We start from the raw sequence: 19,863 nt of genomic DNA, 5'->3' as shown, positions 1-19,863 counted from the left end.
ATGGAAGTAGTGCTAATAATATAATGATTGTGCAAGACCTGGGATACAGTGAGTCTACAGTTTGGACTATATTAAATAAGAGCAAAGAACAAGGAAAAGTTGCTACTGCTTCTTTAAGCATGCAGATCACCCAAAATAGAAGCCATTTACTGATCGAGATGGAGCGTCTTCTCTCACTGGATTGAGGATTAATTGATTTTTATTAACTTGGGTGATTTTATCCTCTAATATTGCTTATACTGTAATTTTTTTCCCCAAATTTACGCTAACTGATGGATGAATTAATATTATTCCTATTGTTTATTGCATTCGCTTAACACAATTTCGCTTAGCCTGCATTAATTGATCGTGTTAAGCGAAGTTTACCCCCCCCCACACACACAAAATTATTACCTTGATGGACCTGTTCGTAAAGAATTCAGCTATTCCTGTGTCTTGGGCCTTTCTTCTCCATTTTCTTCCAACTTTCTTAATCATTGGGTCTTTCCACCTTAAGGCTGGTCTTCCAGGTTTCCTTTTGGTATCGCTCGAATACCAGTTTGTAACTCTAACTGTACATCTGTTGCCTCTCATTCTGGCGAGATGTCCTGCCCATCTTCTTTTGCTGTTGTAGATTGTTTTTATCATATCCATGAGTCCAGACGTCTTCCTGATTTCTGTGTGTGTCATATGTGGTCTATTTTGTTTATATTGCATATTCGTCTTTCTATTGCACGTTGAGTTGTTATTAAGCTTTGTTCTTCTTTTAAAGTTGTGTTCCATGTTTCACTGCCATAAGTTAATGCTGGTAAGATGTGACTATTGAAAAGATGGGCTCTTATGTCTATATCTATATTTGGTTGGTAATTGTTGATTTTATTTTGTTGAAGGCTATTCAAGCAGCTCTTTTTCTCCTTGCTGTTTCATTTGCTACATCATTATTCATTTTTATGGACTCATGAAATTGGATCATGTGGCATATGCAAGAGAAGCACATGTTTATGATGAAAGTACAGGGTGGCCATAAATTAACTTTCCCTCTTTGGATGTATCTGTAGCTAAAACTAATACACAGAATGAGACCACATTTTATATTGAGACTTTCGAAGGCATGGGGAGATGAATTCTGTGAAAAAAAGATTTATTACCAAAACTCGCCAAAAGGGGAAATTTTGGCGCTGGTGGAGCCGAAAGCAGTCAAATATTTGCAGTAAACGCAGGTAAAAAGGATTATGCAAATTTTACTGTGCGTACGTTACAGCAGCGCCACAAATTCCACTTAAAAAGGGATTGGGAACGTTCAGGCAGTTATTCGAATGATTGTTTTACCTTAAACAGTGCAATGCCTTACCGGCCCTTTGGGAATTTAGAAGGCTTCATAACCTGCATATAGGTCCTATGTCAGCTGTAGCACTGAGAGCTATGATTAAGAAATTTGAAGAAACTGGATCACTAAGAGTTAGACCTGGCAGAGGACGGAAAGCAGTGCAAGAAGAGAGTAACAGATGTTGCTACTGCGGTGTTCGATGACACAGGGACCAGTACTGGTCCAAGTGCTCGTGCAATAGCTCGCAAACTTGATATGGCATATGGTACAGTCTAGAAAATCTTACGGAAAATGCTTCACTTCTATTTGTATAAGTTCAGTCGTGTGCAAGCACTAACTACTGCAGATTATGATAATCGCATGACTTTTGCGCTAACGTTTCTTACCAGAATGGAGGTCAACAGTGACTGGCCTTGGAGAATATTGTGGGGTGATGATGCTGATTTTTATCTGAATGGGTCGGTCAACACTCACAACTGCAGAATTTGGACATCTGAACATCCCCAAGCGATCCAGTAAGTACCACTGTATTCTCCAAAAGTAACTGTGTGGTGTGGCTTCACAGCTGATTTCATAATAGGACCATACTTTTTTGAGCATATTACCCCATACAGGTCCTCTAAACTGCTCCATTACTAGAGAGATTTATCAATGAATGCTGGAAAATTTTGTCGTTCCTGCATTGCAGCAAAGACAATGTTTGAACTCCATAATTTTTATGCAGAATGGAGCATGACCACACATTGAACATTCGGTACAGTGCCTTTTACGCCAGCATTTCAGTAATGAGAGGATTATCAGTCAGTTCTTTCCGACGGCATGGCCGTCTCGATCCCCAGACATCATTCCATGTGACTTTTGGCTGTGGGGGGGGGGTATTTGAAATCTGTTGTGTATCTTTGTGGTGTTCCCAACTTGTATGTCTTGAAAGAGAACATAAAATGGGCTGTTATGAACATCCAATCCGACTCCTTATGCTCAGCTGTAAAGCATGTCGCACACCGGATGCAATTTGTTGTACACAAGAAAGATCAGCACATTGAAAATCGTGTATGTGGTCCAGGGGACCCTGATTCTGACGAATAAAACATTATTTCCTGTGAGTTCAATCACTACATTAATTTCTGTCTCTCTCGCAAGCTGTTGTTTTAGTTTAATTATTATTATTATTATCATTGTAATGCACCATATATCCAGCTGGAATGAGTGATGCGGCTGTCACTGCACCCGTTGAAATGTTGTTATTCCATTTTATCTGCCTTTAATGTAATCATCCGTTTGTTTTTGGCTCTGCCAGCACCAAAATTTCCCCTGTCGGCAACTTTTGGTACTAAATCTTTTTTCGCGGAAATCATCTCCCCATGCCTTCAAAAGTCTCGATATAAAATTTGGTCTCATTCTGTTTATTGGTTTTAGCTACAGATGCCTCCAAAGCGGGAAAGTTATTTTATGGTCACCCTGTATATTTTTATCGGACTACTATTACAATTCAAGTTCAATAAAAATTTGGTAGTATGCTCTTGTCTCCATAGTGTAATTGGAAGAAAATGATGGGACACTGCACCCTCTGATTGGTTGACTTTGATTCTTATTGTGATGAAAGGAATCTTTGTGGCCTTTTTCAACCAAAAGTCAATTAGACTTTCGATTGAAAAAGGTGATAGCAGAGTTGTTTCTCTTGGAAGCTCTGGATTTTCATCCCACATATATGCAAGGCCCTAGTTACACGTGACATTTACAAATATTTATTATTTAGTGGTGGAAGATTATGTGTTGTAGTTGGATTGTGGCATGCATGGATGGAAGATTAAATAAATAGTTGGTCGTGGGGAGTGAAGTGCCTTCCTGTAACAAGTCCTTGGACTTGTCACATAATAATAATACTCTCAAGCGATGTACAGGATACTACTACATAATTAAGTTTACATTATTACTAGCTTCCTGTTAGTAATTTTCTTCAAAAGGATCTGACAGGAAGTGTTCATTTGTTTGCTGATGATGCAAAGTTGGGTAGAGCAGTAGTGAGTGCACAGGATGTCAAAATTTTGCAGGATGATTTGGATAGTTTGGAAGACTGGGCTAAGGAGAATGGATGTCAATTTAATGGCAAAGTTTAAGGTTATACATTTTGGGGTGAAAAGATTAGCAGCAGTATATCACATTGGTGGAACTGTACTCCAGGAGATTGATGAGGCCAGGGATTTGGGAGTGTTGGTGGATAGGGAGTTGAAGTCTAGGGGGGCACATCGCAAAAGTGGCTAAATCAGCTCATCAAATCACTTGGTTACTGAAGAATACCTTGACGAGCAGAGACAAGCAAGTTATTGTTCCTCTGTATCAAGCCTTGATAAGACCCCATCTAGACTACTGTGCCCAGATATGGGAGCCAGGGTTTCTTCTTGATGGGGAGGAGGTGGTGGAGAGGATCCAGAGACGAGTGACGAAGATGATAGCAGGTCTATGAAATGAACCTTATGAGAACAGGTTGAAGATTTGTGGGTTGCAGAAATTGGTTGATAGGCAGAAAAGGGGTGATATAATTGAGACATTCAAATTACTGAAGGATTTCTATAAGATTAATTTAGAAGATATTTTTGAGAATAGGACTGGTGGTGGGAGGACTAGGGGCTATACATGGAAGCTGGGCAAGAGTGTGGTTAACAAGTTTGTTAGAGCTAGGTTTTTTACTTGGAGAGTGGTGAATGAGTAGAATAAGCTACCAGAGTCTGTTGTGGGTGCCATGACTGTGAATGAGTTCAAGGCGAGGTATGATAGATACTGTGTGAATATCGAATAGTTGTTCTTGACATGATGTTAGGGCCTCCCTTGATGAGTCTGTCAACTCCTTAGAGTTGCCTGTAATAATAATTATAATCTCGTCTCTAATATTGATAGATCTTGTATTACTTACTATTAACTGCATTAGTTTAGCTAGGTTATGCAATTTGAGACAAAATGTACTGTACTATTAGTGGTGGATGGTGATGTTGTAGTTGATGGGTTGTGGCATATGTAAATGGAAGAGATCAGAGATATGCATATCATAACATCAGGCATATGTAAATGGAAGAGATCAGAGATATGCATATCATAACATCAAAGCTGGTATCATTGGATGAATTTATGTGGAAAAAAGAAATTAACCAAAACCCTAACCTGGCTATATATTTCCAATTTTAACATTGTTCAAACCAATTTTAATTTATGAATCGGAGAATTTGATTAGAATTAAATTGATAATGGATCTAACTAGAGACCATAAAGAATTCTGAAAAAAAAAATCAGGGATAGAGTAGTGAACTAATAGCTTTAATGGCAGAATCAATATTATTAGAAACAAATCAACATTGTTATCATTCAAAGATGTGTGAACAGATCTAAAGTCTGGGTCTGTTTTTTTCTATAACCCAGACTTTTGCTTTGCTAACCTCTTCTTTCTGTTTAAATGACCATATTACTTTAGACCTGTTCACACATTTTTGATTGCTAACAATTAGGGATGCACCGAAGTACTGAACATTCAGTTTGAAATTTGGGCAAAGCACCAAATATTTGACTGAAGCATACTGGATTAAATTTTATAAACACATTTAAAAAAATAAAGTAAAAATATACACTAATTTTATAAACAAATAGACATTTGTTTATAAAATTTAATTCACAATGTTTAAAATTTTATTAATTATGCTTTGGCTCAGCTGAATATTTAGCACTTTGGCCAAATTGCAGAATAAAGAAAGATTAAAAAAGTGTAATAATATTTCACCTAATCATGTGTCCACACAAAAATAAATGATTAAAAAAAAAATATATATATATATAGACAATTTTGAAAAGCTTTGAAAGTTTCTCAAACTGACTTGGAGAGCTTATGAGAATAAAATCTTTAGTATTGGAGTGGCTTTAGCTTGCACTACTAAAAAGATACCCATGCTGCTGAGGCACCTGTATATTTGCCTTTTATTAGTTCTTTTGATTAAGGTTTCACTGGTCTGACAGCTGTTTCAAACAGCTAGTTTTCATCAGAGATCAGGCAGACACCTTAAAATAACAAGACTTCTCATTCAATACCGAAGCTATACTTTTTTAGACAATTTATTTTCATAGGTTCGTTCATAGCAGTTCGTTTCTAAGAGTAATTATCAAAGAGCCTGAATATTCATTTTAGCATTATAAAATAAACAGATCAATTCATATTTCATGCATTACTTAAGAAACTTGGAAAGTTTAAGTAGTGCAAGCTAAGGCAACTGTGAACTCTGAACTCTGATGCTGAGAATTGCTTTCTCATAAGCTCTCTTCTTTATTCAAAGCCCCCCCCCCTCTCTCTCTCTCTCTACATAATATACATATTGGTTGGCCGAGTGGTTAGATATCTACTCTCTAGCCAAAAGGCTACGTGTTCGAATCCCGCTGTGGGCATGGATTCTGTGAAAATGCTACTGGTGGTAGTGGTGGGCAGTAGATGGCGTTGGTGGATTGAGTAGTGGAGATAGACTTGTAGAGCAAGTGCCCTCTCTCGATGAGTCATTGGACTCCTTGGAAGTGTCATATAATAATACATAATATATGCAAAATATGAGCCTCTGTAGCTCAATCAGTAAGGACAAAGCCGTTTGGTCGAAAAGACATGGGTTCAATACCTGTCAGTGACACGAGCGACTTTTAGCTGGTCTCTTTCGACTAAAGGTGAGTTAACCGGTCTCATGGAGGTTTTTTCCTAGTAACTCGGGGTTTTTCATCCATCAAAACAGGCAAACCAGTCCCGTGAACACACACACACACACACACACACACACACACACACACACACACACACACACACACACACACACGGTTACATGGGAAACCACCTTGCTCATAATCATCTCCTTAGTATGGTAACATAACATCTACCTCCCCCCCCCACCAGTCATATGGCTGAGGGAATAGGATAAAAAGGATACAAAAAGTGTGTGTGTATGTATATTTGGCTAAAAATAAGCATGCATCTTTATTATCTTCTGTTTCTGTTTATTTTATATTGCCAAAATGAAGACTTTTCAGAATCTTTGATAAAAAGGGAAAATAAAATTTTGCTTTCTCTGAATATAATAATAATGTCCAGTATAGAACTGGGTAGTGGCCTTTCCCACAATGCATAGCATTATACATATCCGTAAGTATATGTGCATTGCATTATAGGATATCAAGGCAATTGATGTGGTCATTAGCCTCTATATACAAGTAGCCCAGTCATGAAGTGACTTCATGTGCTAACTTTGCTAGGCAAATAAAGTTAGCTTTCATTCTTTATCCAAGGCCTGTTTGCCTTGGATTAAGGCAAACAGGCCTTGGAAAAACAGGCTTTGAATGTTTATAAATTCCTGTACATTGATGATTTCTTTTTTATGTGAGATTGGCAATGATTCAGAATTCCAGAAACTATGAAATCTTTTAAATAGGACTTGGAGAAATCATCAATGTACAGGAATTTATAAAGCTATGAAATTGATTCTGTGCAAAATTTCCTTTGTGATATTGATAAAAGTAAAATTTGACTTTTGTGGCTTTGAAATTTTTGTAGTACAGCTTGCATTCACTAATGAAGCTCATTTTCATTTGAATAGCTATATATGCATATGTAGAGCAGAAGAATGCACATGGAATAATTAATATACTAGTAGCTATAGTGTTATGAAGATAATCATGAATGGCAGGCAGTTTAAAATAGCGATGCTGTGCAAACATCAAAATTGGAAATTGAAAACAGTGAGAATTATTTGTGTCTATGATCTTAGACGATTCTACTATTATAGAAGTGGAGAAGTTTTTCAAGTCATTATAGAAGGCAGATGACATGAAGAAAAAAAGAAATGCTGGTCCTTGTTGGAGATCTAAATGACAGAGCAGAAAGGTGAATATCACACAGAAATGTTTTGCACACTAGTTTAGCAAAGCTAATCATAATGGTAAGTAATTGCTGGATATTTGTAGGGACTAGCCATTGTTAATGCCATAACATAAATATATACACAAATTCACATGGAGAGAAGACAAAAAATTATGAAAATGTCACCGACTGCGCTATTGTTAGGGGAATGGAGAGTTTTGAAATAGGAAGTGATTGCCATTTAGTTATGAGCAAGATAAAAATGAATTGAAAAGATGAATATGTACAAACAATTTAAAAAAAGAAAATCAAGCAGCTTTAAGAGGTGAGTTGTAGACCGAAATATACTAGTATTATTTAAGAAAAAAAAATGAGAGTTTGAAAACAAGAAGTAAATCTGAAGACTCCATGGTGCACTCTGAGGAAAACATTGATTAATGGAAAAGAAGAAAATATCAAAAGTTCTTAGCAAGTAAGTCTACAGATGTTCTGCTGGATGAAGGTCTTTTTTCAAGATTTCTCCACTTTGTTTTTGTCCTGGGCTGCTAGTTGCCATGCTACTCCAATGTGTGTTCTGATTTCATACCTCCATCATCTAAATGATCATCTCTAGGTCATTTCCAGTTTCTTGGAGTCCAGTTTATTATTTCTGTAGTCCATCATTGGTCAAATTATCTAGCAGTGTGGCCTGTCTATTTCCATTTTAGGATTCTCACAAATAATGACATCTGTCATTTCTCTTATTCATGTATTGTTTCTTATCCCTTCTTGTTATTCCCATTATGCATATTTCCATGTTTCTCTGAAGCCTTTGCATGTCTCTCTCTGGGCAAAGGTCCAAATCTCTGATCCATAGGTAAGAAATTGGTAGGATGCACTGGTTAAACATTTTTTCTCTTTAGACATAGAGTAGGGTGCTCCTAAAGATGTTATGGTTTTTACCAAATGCACTCCATGCCAGTTTCATATGCCTATTTTTTGCTGGATTCAGAAATATCTGGAGGTTATTGAAAAAGTTTAGAAATGGAGGAAAGAATACTATAAAAGGAATAAGAGATGATAAAGGTGCCATAGAAAACTGAAGATATTCTGGATGTCTGGAGCAATTACAGTAGTTTCAAAGTTTGTTAAATGAAACAAGCAGTAACAGAATAGTGGTAATATTCAGGAGGTGAATATTACCACTATTGAATATCACTATTGAATGCAAATTTGTTATTTTTATGACTACCAACCCCCAAAGGATTGTAAACCTATACAGTAGTACCATGTATGTGGGCTATGGAGTGTCTTTTTTTTTCTTTTATTTTTTATGTATCTTTTGCATTTTTAATTTATTTTTGTATAATCCTGAAACCCTGATCTAAGCAAACAAAACTTTTTTTTGAGCTTCCAGTAAGCAGGGAAATGGTCTTATATAAGGCAGTGAAGTTGATCTCCCACCTGAAGATAATCACAAACATCCATACACATGGCAGGATTTGAATTTGCAGCTACTTAGCTAAAGGGTAACTGCTAATCACTTGGCCAATATAGAAGTGTATAACAATACCTCAGGTAGTAAAAGCCATCAGAAAACATGAAATGTGGAAAGGCAGCTGGAGCAGATGATATACAAGACGAAATGCTCAAATATGGAAGTATAAAAATTTTTCAGTGGTTGCAGTGGATAATTTAGAAGGTCAGAAGGTTGAATTTCGAATGCTTTGAAGCTGAGGGATTTTGTAGCACCCATCTATAATAAAAATAAATAAAATAAATAAAATATTTCACATGAGAACTGTGGGGCCTGAGTATTCCAGGTAAGATTTCTGCAAGCATGCTTAAGAAGAGGCTAAGAAATATTTGGGGAGAACAACTCCATTCATGCCAATTAGGGTTGGTCATGATCAGATTTTCACTCTAAAACCTCATGCAAACTAGACAGAATATAACAGGAAAATAGCAATAGCAAAAGAGAGATGAGAAAACTTCACAGAAAAGGTCAGAATAATTATATATATTAGTAAAAGAAATGTATAAACTGCAGCCTCAAATCTATAAAGCAATAAAGTTCTTACAGAAATAAATAAAAGAAACATTACATATCAGAGAGATAGATGACCAACAATTGGATAGATTATTGTGAACTCTGGAAGGGAAATATATAGTCAGAATTATTATTTTAAAGATTTTGTGAAAATGTAACTGATAAGTCTCCAAATAACATTACATTGGAAAAATTAAATGAAGCAATAAAAGAAATGGAAAATCACCAGGAAATGATAAAATCCTCCCAATAGAACTTATAAAATATGCAGGAAATAAATTTCACCAATGACCTCTTACTTTAATAAGCAATATATATATATATATAACACAGGAAGAATATCCAAAGACTGGAGTCATGCAATTGTGATTCCTTATTTAAAAAAGAATAACCATGACAGCTACAGAGGAATAGTTTATTCATCATTGGTTATAAGACAGATGCCAAAATATTGAAGAACAATCAACCCTATACTAGATTTTTTCTAGTGTACAGAATGGTTTTAGAAAGGAGGATCCTGCATAGATCCTATATTCAACCTCAAAACTACTATTGCAGAAAAGAGAATTAATCTTAGTAACACATTGTTATGATTATTATTTTTATGTGACACTTCCAGGGAATCTAAGGACTTATCACAGGAGGGCACTCTACTTCGCTAAATACATCTCACCCTCTCCACTAATGCTTAATTCTCCTACTATGACACTACTAGCATCAATGCCATCTACTGCCCACCACCACCAACAGTATTTTTTGTCGGTAAATTGCGTGTGTGTTCTGAAGGCCGATTTGTCTGTGCACGGGATGGAAAACCCGAGTTTCCAGGAGAAAAAACCCTGCTACCCCATATGAGATTGGGTAACTGGCCTTTAATTGAAAAAGCACGTTTAAGGATTCCCCTCAGTCACAATGAGGATCAAACACAGGTCTTTTTCCATTCGAAGGGTGCAATGTTCTGCCATTCTTCCAATTGCACTATGGAGGCACTAGCATTTATAGATTATAAAAAAACTTTTGACAAGATAGACAGATATAAATTCTGTGATATACTAAAAAAACGACTTGCCTATACATTTACTAAAACCACTTTGAGAAGAGGCAACAACAGAACCAAAACATTTGAAGTAACAGGAGGGAGGCCTTAGACAAGGATGTCCCCTTTTTCCAATATTATTTGGAATATATATGAATTAAATAATTAAAGAATGGAGGTTTAGCAAGGAAAGAATTCCAATAGAAAATAATTTTATCTTAGATACTTGACTTTTTTGCAGATGGCAAGTGATATTTGGAACAACTGAGGACAATCTACAAAATAAATAATAAAACAATATAATATATCACTCTCAAGAAAAATCTACAACTATGGCATACAAAGGAATAATGCCCTGAACTAATATGGTAATAGACAATAAAATAAACAACTCGACAATTTTAGTTATTTGGGCTATATAAATTAAGTTACAATGAAGATTTAGACATTTCTAACAAAATTAACAAATTTTCCAAAGTAAATGGAATAATAAACAAAACATTAAGGTCAGCAATGGTTACTAACAAAAGCAGACTAAGAATGTTTATTAAAATGAAGAGGATATTAAATCCCTCATTATTTCAAAGCCGAATAAGAAACTCAAAGATAGGAATCGAAGAGTTTCATGCCAAATATAGCAAACTATAAAGCGCCTCCGTAGCGCAACTGGAAGAATGAAGGTAAATTGCGCCTTTAGATTGAAAAAGGCCTCAGTTCGATTCCCATCGTGACGGGAGGAATCTTTATATAGACTTTTTCAATTGAAGGTGAGTTAGTCAATCTCATATGGAGGTAGCAGGGTTTTTTCTCCCAGAAACTCTGGTTTTTCTTCCTGCATACAGACAAATCGGCCCTTCAGAACATGTGCAATTTACAGACAAAAGATACTTGTTGTGGTGGTTTGTGGTAGATGGTGCTGATGTAGTAGACTGGTAGTGGTGAAGATGGAGAGTTGTACACTAGGTGTCCTCCCACGATGAGTCTTCGGACTCCTTGGAGGTGTCACGAATAATAATAATAAAAGTTTTGGCGGATTGTAGCGTAAGCTCAAGCACATAGTTCAACACTAGGGCAACTCGTTGCACAGGGAAAGTTCTGATCACTATTCCTATATTTCCCATAATGTAAAACGCATCTCCTAGGATGTATGATGTTATACATTTTGGTGGAAGGTCACTACCCAGACCGGTTTTGAATTGAGGTCTCATCAGTGAGTAGGTAGACCTAGGTAATACTGAGGTTATAGTGAAGAGAACTTAATACTTTGCTATACGAATTGTCAAAAAGGTGCACCCATAAATTACTTAAAATAAAGAGCCAATAGGCTTCACTTCGGCGATGTAAACATTATTTAAATGAAGGGGATATTAAATCCCTCATTATTTCAAAGCCGAATAAGAAACTCAAAGATAGGAATCAAAGAGTTTCATGTCGAATATAGCAAACTATAAACATTTCAGAGGATTGTAGCATAAGCTAAAGCACGTAGTTCACATAGTTATTCGGCTTTGAAATAATGAGGGATTTAATATCCCCTTCATTTAAATAATGTTTACATTGCCGGAGTGAAGCCTATTGGCTCTTTATTTTAAGTAATTTATGAGTACACCTTTTTTGACAACTCGTATAGCAAAGTATTAAGTTCTCTTCGCTATAACCTCAGTATTACCTAGGTTTACCTACTCACTGATGAGACCTTCCACCATAATGTATAACATCATACATCTCCTAGGAGATGTGTTTTACATTATGGGAAATACTAGGAATAGTGATCAGAACTTTCCCCACCCTTGCAACGAGTTGCCCTAGTGTTGAACTATGTGCTTTAGCTTATGCTAATTTTTTCTAAACCACATAGTGCTTTAGAATTTTTTCATGCTTTTAAAGCACATAGTGCTATAAAAGCACGAAACTTTTATAGTTTGCTATATTCGGCATGAAACTCTTTGATTCCTATCTTTGAGTTTCTTATTCGGCTTTGAAATAATGAGGGATTTAATATCCCCTTCATTTAAATAATGTTTACATCGCTGAAGTGAAGCCTATTATCTCTTTATTTTAAGTAAGAATGTTTATTTCATCAAAATCAACATAATTATATGGCAGTGAAATATGAACAGCAAGAGATGAGAAAAGAATCATTGTAACAGAAATGAGATATGAGAACAGCAGGTTATACAAGACTAGATAAAAAGAGAAATTAAGACATACTGAAAGAACTCAACCAAATACTAATAATGGAAACCACAGAAAAATACAGAACCAAATGGAAAGAACAAATACCCTGAAAAACGAACTACAATTCAAAGGATCAAATCCTATACATCATGGAAAACTGCTGTCACAAATTTCCAAATTTGTGACAGCAGTTTAATGTGAAAATCAGCAATAAAAAGACAAAAAATTACAATAGCAGGAACCTAGAAAATATGAACTCCATCATTCTGAACTGGAGTGTCTATAGAACAAGTGAAATATTTTATCTATTTATTTACAATTTTTAGTGATGATTGAAAATTAAATATGGAAATAGACAGCAGAATAAGCAAAACTGATATGTTAGTGCATCAGATGAATAAATTTATATGGAATGCAAATTAGTCAAAATGCAAAACAGATGTGTATAAGCCAGTTTGAAACCAGTTTTAACTTATGGATCTGAGGCTTGTTAATAATAAAACAGTTGATCAAAAACTGGAAACTATAGATGAGAATTCTGAGAAAAATGGGGGGGGGTGAAGAGATCAATGGCAGAATCATATTAAAAATGAAAATATTAAGAAGGAACTTGGCCATGTTAGCATTCTGGAATGTGTGAGAAAAGCTAATCTAAGGTGGTATAGTCACTTAGAATGGGAAAGGTTAGCAAAACAGATGTTTAATATCATCAAACACTGGTTTTGACAGCAAGAAAAAGACCTACATGAATACCAAGATTTAGTTTACTGCAGTTAGAAGTGCATTAGACAACTGAAATCTAAGATCCAACAAATATCGGAGGCTTCACAAATAACAGACTGATTTGGATGAAAATTGTTGATAATTAGGAATAATGTAATTATTCCTTAATTATTAATTTAATTACTGTCATAGTATCCTATACCCTTCTTGAAAATACATAAAATTTTGATATTGGTGGTCATCTGTCATTCTTGCTCTTTAGATCTTAACTATGTTTTTATTTTGTGCTTTCAAGGGTTCAGTGTAGAAAAAAAGTGTGTACGCAAGCACGGGAGGGGTGCAAAAGTAGGTATACGGACTTCTTTTTTCAGCAAGATGGGGCTCCTCCCCTACTAGGTTGTGTGTATGATTTTCTTGATCAAGAATTATTTCATAGGTGAATAGGTCGATGAGGCCAGTTGAATGGCTACACAATCACCAGACCTCATCCCCCAATGGGCCTCTTCTTTTGGAGTGCTATCAAAGATAGTGCATTTTCAAGAAAAGCATGCATTGTTGATTACATGATCGATTCATAAGAGAATCATGCCAAGAAATTGATGACAATAAAGAACTCTGGGCTAAAATGTTCTTGAGTGTAGAAACTAGACTACAGGAATGTGTAAATGCTGAAGGCCCACAATTTGAGTACTTAAGAGATTGTACTTAATTGCAATTGTATGTGATCCTTATTGTGACTTAATAAAGCTATTGTATTAACCACGCTATCATGGATGCGAAGTGCATATTAAAATTGTAATACCATTGATAGTACATTGAAATATATGATGGATACGAAGCATATGAAGATGCGTATTTGATCCATAATGGCTGGTAAGGTAGTTAATCTTTACTTTGTAATCATTAGCATGTTTTTTTCCATAATAAAAACTATGTACCTACTTTTGCATCCCTGTGAGTGTGTTCACACACTCTCACTCACTCACTCACAGGATTCTATATTATATATATATATATATATATATACATACAGGGTGTTCGGGATAAATTTGACAGTTTCGTAAGGAAAAAGAAAATCTTCTTTGTATCTATTAAATTTAATGAATTGACAAAAAAACATTACAGGCAGAGTTAATTACAATACTATCAACAAGATTTACTCAAAATAACCACCATTAGCATCGATCACAGCTTCAATTCTGCTTTGGAACCTCGAACAAGCTGATGCTACAGTCTCCCTGGGAAGGGCCGCAAAAACTGTTTTAATTTTATCCATTAACTGGGCTTTTGTATTACTGGAAGTGCGATTGGTGTCTTTTTCAACTGCGCCCCATACAAAATAATCCATGGGGTTAAGGTCTGGGGAGTTTGGAGGCCAAACATTTGGACTGGTGAAGTCGTAGAAATTTTCAGACAACCATTTTTGACTTTTCCCAGAGGTGTGGCAAGGGGCCGAATCCTGCTGCCATACATACGGCCTACCATTGGCTACCCTTGTTATCCAGGGCTTGACTACAGTTAGCAACTCCACGAACAAAGCCCGAATTCCAATGCCAGGGTTCTTCAACACCTGTTCCTGCAGATTTGCGAGGAATTCTGCTGTACGAACGCAATCAGATCGTCTGCTAGGGATCTTTCTTCTTGCTACATCCTCGTAGGCACCATTGCAAGTCTCTAGTTCATGCCTGATTGTTTTTACTGTATTCAGGGAGCATTGGGCAGCAGTCGTAATATCCTTATTTTGATGGCGGGCACGAATCATCATGATACAAGTTATTCTCTTCCATGATTCAGGTGGGTTCCAGCTATCCATCCTTTCTGACATCTTGTATATGAATGAAGAAAGGTCCAAACTTTTAAATGAAGAGAAGTGTGTGTTAATACATGTAACTTACGGAAAAATATAATTAATTATAAATATGTCAAATTTATCCCGAACGCCCTGTATGTATATGTAAATCTTGACTTAAGATAGTGTATTCTTTTCATAAGAATGCAGATTTTGTAAATTGCACTTTTATCACTCTTCAAAGTTTTTGATATAATTATCTTTTTAAATTTTTTTTATAGGCTAGAAAATTCCACTCAGGCACTTTACGAAGGAGAACTTACAAAAAAAAGATACTTCATTCTGTGGAGCACAAACAAAAAACTATTGAAGATTGCTTTGCTTTGGGTAATTGTGAATTAAAGAATGATGTTTTACATGATCCCTCCAAAAACATCAGGCTTCCAATAGCTTCTCAAGTACAGATGTGTGAATCCAAAAATGAAAGTGAGTTATCTTCTTATATATCAACTGATGGAGATCATTTACTAGGAAAAGAAAATATTTTTGATGTGATCTTTGGCCACCGTGAGAACACAACTGCCGTTATAATTGATCCCTTATTAATTTCAAAAAGAAAACAGAATAAAATACTTTCCTTACAGAATTATACACCATTAATCCAGAAGATGAAAAATAAAGTCACAGTAGAAGATCCAGTATTATGTGGTTCATTCCTTTGTGATAAGAATAATTTTCAAATTAATGAAGGACCTTGTTTAGTTGATACGGATTGCTCATTCACAGCTGAACAACCATCCTCAGCAGATAGTTTAGGTCTACACAGCCAAGCATGTGAAAAGTATATTCCATTTATTCCATATTGTGACTCAAAATACACACAATTAAACTTAAGTCTTGATTCTGAGATGTTCAATAGTTTTACAGACAGGTGCATAATTGGTCACTGTATAATGGATTTGGAGAAATAAATTTTCATGTTTTTTATTCAGTTTATATTTGAAATGGATGCAAATTTAAAAGAAATTTTTACAAGGGAAAATAGTGTATTGAGGCTGGTGCATCCCAAATTGTGGTATGCATAACCCCTGTGGGGTATGCAAGATCTTTAGGGGAATACAAGGCACTTTTTTTTTTTTTTTAAATTTTGACTGCTTTTTATATTTACCTTTTATCTTTTGGTTACTGTATTGTTACAGATAAGTGCAGGTCTATTCCATAATTAATTTTTCAATAACTAAGATATCTAAAGAAAGTTTTAAACAAAATGTCTCTTTGGCATGTATCGACTGACCTCTGCTGCTGTTGGTTTGATGGCACATGATCACGTTCCAACCAGGTGGTTTGAATTGTTTGTATTAAAAGTTTTAGTAATTGTTTTTGCATCACAGGTTGTGAGGAGTGTACAGGTTATATATATGCAGATAACACTCTTACTCTTTTAGCAGTTGTGTTATTGGTTATTAACAAATCTTGAAGGGCAGTCTAATAATCATAATTAATATTAATATCTTTTTGTGTTTCTTAAACCCTTTAATATGGATCACTGGTTAAAAATGGAATGCTTGAAATGCACAATAGAAAAAGTGAAGATGTTGATGCATCAGGATCAAATATTTGTAATGAAAGTAATGAGTGTGAGCCACTAATTTATTATGACACAAATGTTAAAAATAAATACATTTATAATTATTCATGTTTGAATGAAATATTATAACTTTTCCCAAATTGCCTTTGCCAGAGAGGGGTATGCTAGTGTTACTAAAATTTTAAGAGGTATGTAGTTACTGAAGGTTTGAGAAACACTTTGCTAGCTATGTAATGCTGCTGTTCATGAAAATTACTTTGTAGTTGAAAAAAAGTCTCCTCAAAAACCTTTTTTCCCTTTACTCATGCTTTTGTATAATAATGTAAATGCACATCCCAATTCTACACTTACATGAATCACTGCATTTGTTTTTATCATCAAAAATTCTTAACAAATTAGATATGAGGAAGTCTCTGGCTTTTTTTTCAGTTATTCTTTAAATGCTTTTACTACATAATGTTAATGCTTGCAAATAGAATTTGGCAACCATGCTATGGTTGCCAACTTCATCTCTATATTTTCTTGGAATCTGGTCTTCTAAATTTTTTTTGGAATAAAACTCCTCTGCCAAACAAAAAAGTGTTTTTAATTAGTGTATAGTGTGACTTTTATTGCACATTGTACTGCATTTTTTTCAGTTTGGATACAGGTGTCCTTTCGTAGTGTGCTGTTGGAATTTTTTGTTGTTTATATTGTCTTTTATTACTTGTTTGTTTGCTCTGCTTCTGAAAGTGGGATCCATAAAAAAATACATCAGCAGCACAGAAGGCTTCAGTACAAAGATCTAGCTCTGCCTTGGATTTTTTGCAGTGTGTTGCAGAAATTACTATATGTATGCACTGAAAAATGTGAAAGATTTGTGGACTGTTTGGGTCAATGAGAAGGAAAGCATTAACGTATGTGAAAAAGTGTCGTGATGGATTAGAGCGATTAGAAATGGAAGCAAGTGTCGGGACCATAGTAGAAGAGCTTAAGCAAGAGTTAGTGAAAATGAAAAGTGAAATGAAACATCTGGAAGAGGATTTAAACATCTAAAGAAGAGATTGGCTGATGAGAAGGAGGAAGTTAGTATTATGAAGAAAGAGTCAAAGGATAGTTGTATATTATCATTGTATGGGACTTGATCATTAGAGGTGTGATGATTGATCAAGTGCACAAAACATGCTTTTCTGGTGAAACAATGAAGCAAATAACTGATGTGCTGCGGAAAAGGCCGGATGTCAAAATTAGTGGTAGACATAGGCACAAATGACTTAGTTGGGGAAAAAAGAATGTTGATAGAGACTTCAGGAAGCTGTTGCAGCAAGTAAAGAAGAATACTGTTGGGAAAATCATAGACATGGATTCTACCCACTTAACCTTTCTCCCTAAGAGTTAATTATAAATAGGACCATAGATAATCTAGGATCCTAAATCTAATATAACAATTGTCATGTTAATTAGGACATTTTTACTCTAACAAAACTATCTATATGAAAGAATGTTTCTCTGATGTTGTCTTAAATAGAATTTAGCTTTCATGTAGTTAATTTATTTTATTTCATTTATTTGTTGTAAGTTTATTTTATTTTCCCTAGAGGTCAGGCCAGTAGAATAACCGTTGATCAAATCATTGTCTCTTTAGCATACTACGTGAAATGGATGAGTTGGAGACTTAATGGATTGTATACAGCACTCAGAAAGGATTAAAACAGAATTTAATACTTCCTATATTTTATCTCAGTCACTGAGACATCTTCAGGGATTACAAAAAACTAATGTAACATATGCACAAATACCACACAATACTAAGCCCAACCACGTGGGTGACTCGTAAAGTCCTATCTAGGTGGCCTGGAATGTAAAGTGAGATCTCTGATGATAAGTGTTTCCCAAATCTTAGGAAGCTTGGTTGATTTCTGAGAGCTGCTATTGATTTTAAAAATAGTCTCTCTTTTTTTATTTTTGCTATGGTAGAGTATGGTGGTTTTTTCCCCATAAGATCATGTAGGTTGTATCCAAGACATGGTCAGCCAGGCCTGACTGACCATAGTCGTGGTTGCAGATGTATGACTTGTGTTCCTCCAGGTGGATGGTTGCTGATTTGCCTGTCTGTCCAAAGTATGCCAGCTTACAGGAACACGGTACTTTATAAACTCCAGGCACTGAGAGAGGAGGGAGCTGATCTTTTGTAGAATGGATAAGGGTAGCAAGTTTGCGGTGGGCTTAAATGCTGTGTGTAGGTTGTACTTTTTTAAAATCTTGGCTATTTTTTCTGATGTGCCACGGATGTAGTGTATGGTGATGGCATTTCCAAACTCTTTCTGAAGAGAAGACCGGGGAATGGGGGAGGAACTGATTGTTTTTTTAATATTGTGATCACTGTAGGCATTGGAGAGGAAAGTGTTGTGTATATGGTCGAGCTCAGTTGTAAGGGTGGTTCCACTGGAACAAAGATTGTGGGTTCTCTTGGTTAGAGTTTTAATAATGCCATATTGTTGAGTAGGGTGGTGCTGGGAGAGTTTGTGAATGTATCTGCCTGTGTGCGTAGGTTTCCTATATACGTGAAGGAAAGTGTACCGTTAGGAGGGTATGTAACTATGGTGTCTAGGAAAGGTAAACGATTGTCCTTTTCCATCGTAAACTGGATTCTTGGATGTAGGTTGTTGAGGTGCTGTGCCATGAGGCCAAATAGGGAACACATCATCACATATCTTAGCGCCAGATAGAAGGTTTGAGAGGGGCTGAGTCTATGACCTGTTTTTCAAAATTTTCGATATAAAAACTGGTGAAAGGGGGGGGGGAGCCATGGTGGTTCCCTCTATCTGCTTGTAGATTTTGTTCTTCCAAGAAAAATAACCAGAATTGATGGCAAAGGAAAAGAGATCTAAGATGGCAGAAGAAAAAACGTTTTCTAAAAATGTTAAGGTATCAATTAAGGGAATATTGGTAAACAGTGAGGAGATGTCAAAGCTTATCAATATGTCCGTGTTATTTAAGATTAGATTTTCTGGTAGGGTTTTAAAATGGGTAGAGTTTTTTTTTATATAGGATGTGAAAAGTCCAGTGGGGGAGGGGGGGGGTGTCAGAGTTGGCGAGCTGTTTGGGTAGTTTGTATCAAGGCGCGTTAGTGGCATCTACTATAGGTCTTAGTGGGGAATTGGGTTTGTGGATTTTTGGTAAACTGTATATTTGTGAGGTACGGGAACAGAAAGGTTTGAGCTTTTTCGTAATGTCTGGCAGCCAGGAAGATACTTTTTTAAGTAAGTTTTTTTAATTTTTTTACTTGTGTTTTTGTGGGGTCGTGTTCTTCTAGTGGGATGTAGGTAGAGAGATCTCGGAGGATATTTCTCCATATTTAGA

The 19,863-nt window shown here is 35.7% G+C and overlaps 1 protein-coding gene across 1 annotated transcript in view; it reads left to right on the top strand.

Annotated features, from left to right (window-relative positions):
• LOC150100798 (uncharacterized) overlaps positions 1 to 15,914 on the top strand; it is a 38,927-nt gene extending 23,013 nt beyond the window's left edge. The window contains exon 2 of the mRNA XM_090401565.1: positions 15,215 to 15,914. Within this exon, the coding sequence (XP_090257691.1) occupies positions 15,215 to 15,904 (690 nt within the window). The 3' untranslated portion in view covers positions 15,905 to 15,914. The remainder of the gene's footprint in view (positions 1 to 15,214) is intronic.
• Positions 15,915 to 19,863: the final 3,949 nt, after the last annotated feature.

This window comes from Typopeltis vanoorti, chromosome 12 (assembly GCF_054136105.1).
Source record: "Typopeltis vanoorti isolate ZY-2024b chromosome 12, IOZ_Tvanoo_1.0, whole genome shotgun sequence".
NCBI classification, from domain to species: Eukaryota; Metazoa; Arthropoda; class Arachnida; order Uropygi; family Thelyphonidae; genus Typopeltis; species Typopeltis vanoorti.
This window is presented reverse-complemented; position numbering and strand designations above follow the sequence as displayed.